This window comes from Anabrus simplex, chromosome 1, assembly GCF_040414725.1.
Source record: "Anabrus simplex isolate iqAnaSimp1 chromosome 1, ASM4041472v1, whole genome shotgun sequence".
Lineage (NCBI taxonomy): Eukaryota > Metazoa > Arthropoda > Insecta > Orthoptera > Tettigoniidae > Anabrus > Anabrus simplex.
In genome coordinates, this window is record NC_090265.1 from 941,291,067 (window position 1) to 941,303,128 (window position 12,062).

Genomic DNA, 12,062 nt, shown 5'->3' on the forward strand with positions numbered 1-12,062 from the left:
GACAATATACCCGAACATTTCAAAAAAAGTAACACAAACATATCATAGTTGCTATTGTTTATGATTAGGGTTTGGATGTTTAGGACCTAAAAATTGTCCAAATATGCAAGCATATACAGTATGACCTTAATTAACTATGTATGGCCATTTTTAAATTAAAAATAACTGCAAAAATCTGTTATGTTAATAATAATAATAATAATAATAATAATAATAATAATAATAATAAAATAAGTAAAAATATTGTACTAATAATTGATCATGATTTAATATTTGATCAACTTATAATAATAATGACAGGAAGAAGCAAGGCAATTTGACAACATAACAAATTAGCTCTTTTTAATGTGGGAAAAATAAATCTCTATTCCAATTTTAATAAACCCTGATACACAAGGTACAATATCAATTTACTTTTTTATAAATTTAGTTTCAACCTTTTTCAATTTTCCTTCACAGTACTACTCCACTATAAATAAATAAATTTGTCTATTTCTATACTAAAACATATATAATTAATGTTATTTTAATAAAATAAACTCTCCCATTCACTAATTTTAAATTGATACTTTCAAAATAATTCGAATCGCATGATTGTAAAACATAATCTTTGGGTGGCTTGACTATAATTTCCTTCTTTTAAACTATGATGTGCTCAGGTGATGGTTACTCCTGAAGCAAGGAGAATGGTAGTATTAAGAAGAGGGATTTGGAGAGGATTAAAAGGTTGAATACCTCAAGGTGGTCAAAGTCTTCCTAATTCAATACTGGGTGAAAAGCTTCTATGAAAAAAAGCCCAGAAGAAGGAGATAAATACTTCAGAAATAATAAATAAAATTATACCCCACCGTAATCCCTTACTTACTGGTATGGAGGCCTTGATATGTTCCCTCTCGTGTGATATCACGTCATCATTGGATTAGGGTTAGAGTAATTAAAACTAATCCTAAAAACAAAAGGGAATTATCATATTGGTGAAATCACTTAATTATTCCTATAGTAGTTGCTATAACTCCAATGGCACCAGTTAGAGGTCAAGGTCTTGGGTTAACTAGATGATATGGGTGATTTGAATGTGTTGCCATAATTTACTTCTCTAGAATAAAGGGTGGCTAAAATAGCAAAAACATTTTACTGCTTAATCCCATCACGTGTTACCGTTACTTGATTTTCAATAACAAATACCCTTCACAATGAATTTAAAACTTTAATTGGACCAACTAGTCATAACGGAAGAACTTTCATCTTTATTTCATTATTCTCACTTATTTAATTTAATAATTTTTTAGGATTATTTCCTTATATTTTCACAAGTTCCAGCCATTTAGTATTAACACTCGCATTTAGCACTACCTTTGTGATTGTCTTTCATATTGTATGGGTGAATCAACCACACAACTCACATATTCGCTCATATAGTCCCTCAAGGAACACCATCAGTCCTCATACCTTTTATAGTTTGTATTGAAAATATTAGAAACATCATTCGCTCAGGAACGTTAGCTGTTCGTTTAGCAGCTAATATAATTGCAGGTCACCTTCTTTTAACTCTTCTAGGAAACACCGGACCTTCTTTAGTACTCTCAACACTCTCTATTCTACTTATTGCTCAAATACTTTTAATAACATTAGAATGAGCTGTAGCTATTAATCAATCAAATGTTTTTGCTATTTTAGCCACCCCTTATTCTAGAGAAGTAAATTATGGTAACACATTCAAATCACCCATATCATCTAGTTAACCCAAGACCTTGACCTCTAACTGGTGCCATTGGAGCTATAGCAACTACCATAGGAATAATTAAGTGATTTCACCAATATGATAATTCCCTTTTGTTTTTAGGATTAGTTTTAATTATAACCATAGTCCAACGATGACGTGATATCACACGAGAGGGAACATATCAAGGCCTCCATACCTTGCCAGTAAGTAAGGGATTAGGTAATGATTTTTTCCAAACATTTAGAGTTTTACAATGTTAAAGTTTATATTTATAATTGTATTTTTAATCCCTCTATGTTTTTCATTGATTATTGATGGGGGTTCAATCTTTAATATATTTTGTAATTTTTATATTTTTTAAGGGGAATCGGAGTTGGTTTCAGGATTTAATGTTGAATATAGAAGAGGTGTATTTGCTTTAATTTTTTTAGCTGAATATACTAGTATTTTGTTTATAAGAATATTATTTTGTATAATTTTCTTGTGAGGGGATGTTTTATCAATTTATTTCTTTTTTAAGTTGACTTTTTTTAGCTTTTATATTTATTTGGGTTCGAGGAACTCTTCCTCGATTCCAATATGATAAATTAATATATTTGGCATGAAAGGCTTACTTGCCCTTATCAATCAATTTTTTACTGTTTTATTTTAAAGATTAAAGGTAAAATAAGTAAAACTATTGTACTAATAATTGATCATGATATAATATTTGATCAACTTATAATAATAATGACAGGAAGAAATACGATTCTTTCTAATTGCCGTAATCTTTTTTATTTTTGACGTAGAAATTATTATTATTATTATTATTATTATTATTATTATTATTATTATTATTATTATTATATTATAATAAGATTATTATCCGAGATTGTGTACAATAGGTCTACCTTTAAAATAAGTCCTATAAGAACATGCAACATATTATTATTATTATTATTATTATTATTATTATTATGATTATTATTATGATTATTATTATTATTATTACTACTTTCATACCAGGTTTCTGAATACAGACATTTAATATAGGTAGTCCATTTTCATTGGATCAGCTATCAAACAGATTATTATCCAAGATTGTGTACAATAGGTCTACCTTTAAAATAATTCCTATAAGAACATGCAACATGTTAAAAAGTCGAAATATATTTACATAGTGTTGAAAGTTTGATGAGTAAGAATAGCGTTCCAGGAAGCTAGAAATCATACTCGTAGAATACCTTTCCTTTGGCATGATGAAATCTATACTGAGCGAAAGTAACTGTTCACTGTGAATAACAACAGTGACTCTTCTACTGACAAAGAGTGACTGGTTTCATGGCACATACTGTAAAGAATTTAGACCCTTACTGGGGAGGACAGTCCTATGGATGGAGAGTTAAATACGGGAAATTGCACAGCCCTTTGAGAAACAAAGTGACAAGTAGTACAATGTGATTCAGTGTAAAATGTCCATTGTTTCCACAGGTAAAGGTGGAAAAAAAAGAAAAAAGAGTTTTTGCCATAGCAAGGGAAGAAGTGAGCTGGTGAAGAAAATAATTAGCACCCTGCTGGGATGTGACCTGCTCTACAAAGCCCTTTGCATCTCACTAAGCTGCTAGGGGCATATTGAAGTACATTTTCTGCGAATACACACTGTAGGTACCAGTGGGCTGTGATACGTTATTATCTCCCAACCACATAAAACACTGTTAAATGACACCAATTTATGTGAAAGAAAACAACTCAGCAACAGGGGATTTCTAAAGCTGCAGTCAAACCACCCAAATACCATATATACGCAAATATTCCGTGCATATTTTCCAGAATTTAGTGAAAAAAATATTTGGGTGTGCACATATTTTAAAAATAAGGCTGGGACTGTTTTGCCTCTAATTCAAGAATAAAGTAGACATAAACAAATATTTTGTATCACTCTGTGTGTCCATATGTCTCACTGCCTGCTCTTTATGTCATTATGAACATAAACAAAAAATGATGGATATAGACATAAGAACATATTTGAGATATGGTAACAAAACTACATAATTATTGCTATAAAAGATATTTGCCATCAAAATGAATTATTAATAAGTATGTGCACTTTCCTTCAGATAGCAGAACGAACAAATTCGTAGCACTCCACGTCCAAAACACTTCTAACATGCGGCCTTTTTTTACCTGGTGTGGTAACATAGCCGGTAGTAAAAATTTCTTTCCACACACTGTAAGCACTTGAAACAGACACACCAGTGAACCCGAATGTTAATTTCATGATATCGTCGACTGAACTGTCGGGATATGTTTCCATAAACTTATTAAGTACTTTTCAAAGGTTTTCATCGCTTATGTTCTACGTCACCAGCATTAAAACGAACTGACTCAAGGTCGTGCAACCACGCATAACTATCCTCACGGTTGCGGATGACAGCTACTGATACCTGATAAAAAGGGATTTCCGCGAGCAGATATCGGTTATTTAAGTTATTGACCAGGAGCTTAGATCAATAATATAATTTTCAATCGATAAAACGCTTTTGCATACTTCAAACTTTCAGAAACAACATTTATTTATAAATTTAGAAATGGACTATTTACTTGGCAGACGAAGAAGGAAAGAAGTGTGAAGCACTCAAAGTCACATGGTTTTGTTTATGCTTACTTTATTCTCTAGTTGGAAAGAGTTTATAGTAATGTCTGCCTATGGTCAGTTAGTAGCACGTTAGAAGTGAAGTGTGAGCCATGTATTATGGCTAAAAGTTCTCATAACTGCTTGTTCAGTGCTGAAGAGAAGCTTAGGGTTATTGACGATGCAGAGAACACTGGAAACTGTGCACCAAGAACAAAGTACAATTTCACCAAAAGCTGTACTTGCAATGGGTGAAAACACCAAGTGTGACAAAAAAAAAAAAAAAAAAGATTGCCAGGCATTTTGCACAACACATTCCTATACAGCTAATACCAGACAGCACACTCATTATGACAAAACATAGGCAAAACTAGCTGATTACAAATATCAGGGAAAGGTAAGCAAACCACATGACAATTCTGCTCAAGCGGGTTGCCTACACGATAGCATGTCAAGATTATGATGTGTTTCTTAAAAACCAAATACCTATGAAGGATTCATTTCTTGTAAATAAAATACAAATTAATGCCAATTTTTTTCAATTCTCTCCCAAAATTAGGGTGTGTGAATTATACAGTTGTGTAGATTATATGCGTATATATGGTAAGACTAAAATATGAGTTACTACAAATGCTCAACACAGGACCTAATATCAAAATAAGACCTAAACATGTTTTTACTGTGTATGGCAAACAGAAACCACTTATTTGTGATGAGAATCACTGGATCTGCATTAAAACCTAGTTAGACATGCATATACCAGCAGGGAACAATTTTTTAAATTATTATCTGCTTTACATCGCACCGACACAGATAGGTCTTATGGCAACGAAGGTATAGGAAAGGGCTAGGAGTGGGAAGGAAGCAGCTGTGGCCTTAATTAAGGCACAGCCCCAGCATTTGGCTCGCGTGAAAATGGGAAACCATGGACAGCCATCTTCAGGGCTGCGGACAGTGGGGTTTGAACCCACTACATCCTGAATGCAAGTTCACAGCTGCATGATCCTAACCGCACAGCCAACTCACTTGGTGGAACAAAATGTGACTTTTCATCAACATCATCATGAAACCCTTCCAGATTGCCGGGTAGGGTGGTGTTGAATGAGCTATCGCCAGTTTTGCCTATCCATGCAGATCTCTCCCTCCATGATCACTCTCCAGTCCCCTCCTTTACTCTAGATGTCTACCTTCAGTTGGTCTGTCTATCGTTTCCTTCGTCATTCAACAGGTCTCCTTCCACTGACTGTCTGTTCCATGTATGCATGTGGTGTTCAAATGCCTGGCATTCTCCATATAGCTCAAAATATTTAAGTCTTGCAGAATCTTTCTTTCAGAGGGTGCTCCACTTCCAAAGATGATCTGACATCCTCATTTCTCACATGATTGTGCCATGATTTCTGCATGGCATTTCTAAGAACATTTTAGGGAATATATACTTTTTTATTTCAGCAATGATCTTCCATTGAACTGATGTATCTGACATCTGTATTGTGGTGTTGTAGTTTCATGTTTAACATTCTGTCAATTACAACTTGTTTTACAATTTAATTAATTTTAATTTGTAAAATTTGTAAAAATACGAGTCATTTTCTCTTCTGTGTTTCTTTATATTTTATTTCTATTACATGAAAGCCAAGTGAGATAGGAGGGGCTACGACTAGGAAGGAAGCATCCATCACCTTAATTTAGAATTGCCTGGAGTAAAAATGGGAAACCATGGAAAATCAACTTCAGGCCTACCGATGGTGGGGTATAAACCCAACATCTCCTGAATGCAAGCTCACAGCCAGATGACCCAAAATGCAGAACCAACTCACTTGGTGGTATAGAAATTGTAAGATAAGCAGATACAAGAGTAGTTCATGGAGGAATTAAAACAACTATTAACTATCAACGAAACTGCAAACATCAAGCAAAACAGGGAGATTTTTAAGAGAGCAGTGGAATGGTAAGAAAGAGACACCATGGTGAATGAGCAAGATAAGAAAAGGAAAACATTTTAGAAAAAATGGAAGCAACAGACTGAAGATAGTAGGAAGTGGTATACTGAAGAACATTACAGAAGAAAGACTGAAAATTTAACACTAGTTTTGTGAAGGATACAGATGATGTAATATTTACAATACCAGAGGAAACAAAAGAGGATGGAAGGAATACTTTCATGACTTGCTAAACAGAAAGAACTAATTTAAAGACAATAGAAGTAATGCTATGGAAAACAGCCATGTCGGAATTACTCACCTATACTTGAGTAGTCATATGCATCCAGTGTCTTAAATGAAGATTCAAATGGCAGATCATCTTCAGAATCCTGTTCAAGAGCGACAGTGTAAATAATGTTCCCAGTAGGTGAGAACATTACTTCACACTGATCAAGCACTGGAACTGTGCGCAACAAATGGAAAGTTCGCAAATCCCAAACTTCTGTATTGCATACCACCTGCATAACAATAAAAACAAAATTTGTGAGCGAAACAGTTTTAAGACCAGAATATGGAGTGTAGCATTACAGACAAAAGCTAGAGTTCAATAAAAATATTAGGAAGAACCATCAAGTGACAAAAGAAGATTAACATATAATTTACATTATTGAAGGTGCTGAGTATGTTTTGATTCTTTACATACAGTAGAAGTCCGCTATAGCGAGTACGCATATAACAAGAACCTCGTTATAATGGCAAGTTTTGTCTGTCCCTTCATAAGCCCTGTATTAAACTGTGTATTAACCTTCGGTTACAGCGAGAGCCCTATCACTGACGCATCCGTTTTTACAAACTATTAAGCATGCACAATTTTTTCCGTTACCGATATTTATGCACCCCAGCGATTATGTTGTGCATTATTGATCACCTTTGGTATCGTTTCCTCGCTATGTCCGCTAGCAAGCTCTCTCGTCGACATTCAAAGGCAATGTCGGAGTCAATTAGCAACACCTGTCGACTGCTGTTCCGTAAAGAAAATTTGAAATGAAAGAGAACATGTTTTTCTAATAAGAGCATAAATAACGTGTCCGATAACAGTTGCCTTAGGCAATCATTGTATTGACTAGGTGGAAAATAAATAAATACTTAGTTGTGATTCTATTGAAGTGCAATACGGACCATGAAGCTAATTTTATGTAACAGTTGTTAAATCGTTAAAAATAATGGCTGAATAAACGATCTCTTAATTTTAATGCTAAATACTGCAATTAAGTAAGAATGGGATACACCTCAAGGTACGGCAGAGTGCATCATTGATTTCAGAGGTTAGTTTATGTCTTCTCGTGTCTGGTTAAATTACGGAAAGGCAATTATCATGTAAATTTATAGCGAGAAGGTTATCATTTCTCTACTAGCGCTGGAAGTATGTTTTCATCATATGTATAGCATGATTAAGTTAGAACAGGCTATGCCGTTTGAATAAGAAAACTTAAATGTTTGCCACAAAATGCGATCGAACATCTTCGGTACGGTATGCACTGGCCAGCGTCTTGGTAGGTGTGCTAGGTACCAACTGATGAGCCCAGCCTAGCACACGGGGGCAAAACACTGGCAACCAGGAATGAGTTAGCTGGAAAATTTATAATGTCCCATAACAGACCCTTTATATTGGTATTATAAATTTACTCATTCGGAACAAATATTTCAGATTCCCTATGGGAATCAACATCTATTTCATGGTATAGTTTTCTCACTATGTGCCTTTGCGAGCTCTCTCGTCGACATTCAAAGGCGATGTTGGAGTTGATTAGTAATACCCGTCGACTGCTGTTCTCTATAGAAAATTTGAAATGAAAGAGGATAACATGTTTTCGTAATAAATGCATAAATAACGTGGCCAATAGCAGTTGTTAACTTGTTAAAAATAAAGACTGAAGTACACACTCTTAATTTTAATGTTATACACTGAAATTAAGTAAGAATGTGATACACCTCAAGACACGGCACAGTAAATCGCTGATTTCAGAGGATAGTTTATATTTTCTCGCATCTAGTTAAATTTCGGGAAGGCTATTTATTCCCATGTAAATTTTTAGCGAGAAGGTTATCATTTCTCTACACGTGTTCGAAATGTTTTAATAATACATATACGGTTAGGTTAGCTGACACCGTTTGAAGAAGAAAACTGAAATGTTTGCCACAAAAGCCTGTGGAGTGATACCGTATTCCTCAGAATTCAAGATGACGATTTTTTTTCTCAGAATCTTACGTAAAAAAATCAAGGGTTGTCTTGCATTCGCGGCCTAACAGTAATGAACACCACTGGCAACTACTGCGGTAACCACACTGCTTCCCTACCCCCCGCGCACACACAAGACTCGTTGACAAACAACCGCCTTTATTATACATCACTAGCTGTGGCAACCCGTTATACAGTACCTCTATGTAACGTCACTGTATTTCGGGAAATAGTGAAATAGTCTGTACAAAAACATTCCTCAAATCTGTATAATGGGATCAAAACATGTGAGCCTTCCAATTCTTAGAAAGGCCATGGCTGAGTGGCAGAGTTATAATGCGTCTACTGTACCTGACGCTTAGTTAAATTAAGTTTCATAGACAGCAGGGATATTTTCGTGATGGATCGTCGTATTGTAAAGATACGTGCATCGGGTATTGTCGGCAAATTTTCAACGGGTTATCTTCGATATTATGTTGCCAATTTTCAGTTAATGTTTATTAAAAGCTTGGAAATGTAGAATAATTGTTCAGCCGCAAGAAATACGGCATAGGCCTAACAAAAGCCAAAATTCGGCGTTAGCGTGAAGAGCTAAAAAATGAGTACTATATAAAAAAGGCATTCAATGGCCGACAAACAAGGATGCTTTAAAGAAGTCGAAGATGAAATTGCGAGGTATGTGCTCGAAAAACGCAAGGGCGGAATGGCCATACCACAGCACAGTGAATTTGTTCGTTGACATTCAATGCCTGCAATTAGGCCTATACATCGCTAGCTGCTGAAGTTGACTGAACCCGGCAAGTGAGACGTGCGTGTAGCGGCCGGTTGTAGCTGATGCTGATTAAAAGTAACAGTTTTATAGACAGCAAGAATATTTTCCTGGTGGATCGTCGTATTGTAGACATATGTGAAATAGATATTGCCAACAAATTTTCAACGCGTTCTCTTCGATAATATGATGCCAAGAATAATTATGCAGCCGCAAAAAAATACAGCATAACTGAAGCCAGTGTTTGGCGTTGGCGTAAAGACAAAAATAGTCTAAAAATGCGTACAGTACAAGAAAGGCATTCATATGATCTTATGAAGTACTTTCTAAGCCTGATTAAAATTTTTTGAAGGAAAAAGTGGGGGTCGTAATGCATTCAGGGTCGTCTTGAATGAAATTAAACAGACACTTTAACGTAGTATCGGATTTTAATGTGTATAGCGGTTTTTCCAGCTATTACAAAAAAAAATTGGGTATAATGAGAGTCCACTATAGTGAGTAAATTTTTCGCTATTATGAATTCTGTAGCGGACTTCTACTGTATTTAAATTACAGTTGAAGTTCGATATCTCGAAGTGCTTGTGGAGGCTGAAAATACTTCCAAGTTATTGAATGTTTGAGATATAGAATAATGTGCACAATATAATACTTCGGCTCCACCAATACCATTACATTTTCTCTACAACTATAAGCTGGTGTTTTAAAACCAGCTTTATTATGCCTTAAAGGGAACATTTTTCTTTGTTGGATACTTACAAATTTTTATTGAAGAGAAGTCTGTACTTTTCTTTTCTTTTTCTTCCTAACACTACTCTCTACAAATGTCTCCAGAAAATTGACAATTATTGCAATCTGCTTTACGTCGCACCGACACGGACAGGTCTTATGGTGACGATGGGAAGGGAGCGACCGTGGCCTTAATTAATGTACAGCCACAGCATTTGCTCGGTGTGAAAATGGGAAACCACGGAAAACCATCTTCAGGGCTACTGACAGTGGGATTCAAATCCACTATCTCTTTTTTTCTCTCCTTTTTTTCACTAGTTGTTTTACGCCGCACCGACACAGACAGGTCTTACGGCGACGATGGGACAGGAAAGGGCTAGGAGTGGGAAGGAAGCGGCTGTGGCCTTAATTAAGGTACAGCCCCAGCATTTGCCTGGTGTGAAAATGGGAAACCACTGAAAACCATTTTCAGGGCTGCCGACAGTGGGGTTCGAACCTACTATCTCCCGAATACTGGATACTGGTCGCACTTAAGTGACTGCAGCTATCGAGCTCGGTTCCGCTATCTCTCGAAATAAGTAGATCTATCACTTGATCAAATTTTCGGCAATAGTTAAATATCACAGAAAAAACAGCCAGTTATATGATTAATCTCACAGACATACGAGCCTGGAACAAGCAAGCGAGAGCAATGCCAAACTCTGCTACAGTACTATGGGCACCACTCGACATGTTCCACGCTCCTCTCATTCTACATGTGATGAAGCAAGTTTGGTGTGAAGGTTTGAGAAGTTTTCCTTATAGTGACAGGCAACTTTGAAGCATGCTGGTGATGATAAATTATGGTGAAATGATATTGAACAGTGCCTAGACATTGATAACGTTGATGCAATCTGCCAAACTCCAAGTCAGGAGAATACTGAAGATACCATATTTACACCAATATTACTTCCACATACATTTTTCAAAATCTGAAAACGAAAAGTTAATGTGTGCATAATTTTTTTGCATTGAAGTTGGCAAAGTGCTCCAGACATACAAGAATCAGGAAGTTGGTATTTTTTCTGTTTGGTCTGTTGGCAACTCTGTTCCCGCCACAACTGAGAAGTACGCCGTGTACATATGTCATTTGCTCGGCGTCAGTTTAAGTGGCAGGATGTGTTTAGGATGACTGGGTGCGAGTTCTTGTTATAGGTCATTCACGGCTGAAGAAAAGCTACACATTATTGAAGAAGCAAATTGGCAATTGTGCTGTGGGAAAAAAATGTTGAGGGCAAGAATTACAGAAAACTAAAGCTGGTCTTGAACTGACAAACGGTAACCACCAGGCATTTCGCAAACAAAAAGCGAAGTTTCCAGAAATAAAAAATCGGATATGCGAATATGTGAAGAGACTGATTGGATGTGCGGCCATGAGTAAAATGTGGTGGTTGAAAGCTAACTTATGGGGTATAAGGCTAGCTGTGGATGACTCGCGCATATTAAAAATAAATAACTTAGCTTTCATAAGAAAACAAACGTAGCAAAACATCTCACAGCTGATTATGAAGAAATGTTAGTGAATTTTCACAGATTTGTTATCACTTTGTACCAGAAAAGTTGGTAATGCAGACTGGACACCAGCAGTCTATATTTTGAAATGCCACTGGAGTGTAGCCTACTTAGGAAACTTATTACACAAGGAATTCTTCTTCTACCGCTTTTCCCACACCCGTGTAAGCCTGTATTCACTATTGCATGTTTCTGTGGTAGTTGCTTATGCGGTGTGTTATGTATGAAGATGACAGTATTGGAACAATGTCAAATGGGCCTTGTTTACAAAGTTCTGTCTAATCTGGTTAATATATTGGCATTTAGGAAGGGAACTTCCTTTAAGCTGATTATTGCTTGTTATTATGACATTGTGCACAGAGAACAGTAAGCTTGTGATGTTTGTAGCAGGAAAGATTAAAATATCCACAATTTACAGAAGTGTCAGCGTTCTACAAGAAATAATTTCTGTCTTACTGCAGCATAACTTATTTATACATGAAATTAGTTACTTTCAATATGAGTTTTAAATCAGAGACACT

The 12,062-nt window shown here is 35.7% G+C and overlaps 1 protein-coding gene across 3 annotated transcripts in view; it reads right to left on the bottom strand.

The window, feature by feature from the left end:
* mahj (LisH and WD40 domain-containing protein mahjong) overlaps positions 1 to 12,062 on the bottom strand; it is a 460,349-nt gene that overhangs the window by 26,936 nt on the left and 421,351 nt on the right. For all 3 annotated transcript variants that reach the window (XM_067136681.2, XM_067136682.2, XM_067136683.2), the window contains one exon: positions 6,576 to 6,774. In XM_067136681.2, the coding sequence (XP_066992782.2) occupies positions 6,576 to 6,774 (199 nt within the window). The remainder of the gene's footprint in view (positions 1 to 6,575; positions 6,775 to 12,062) is intronic.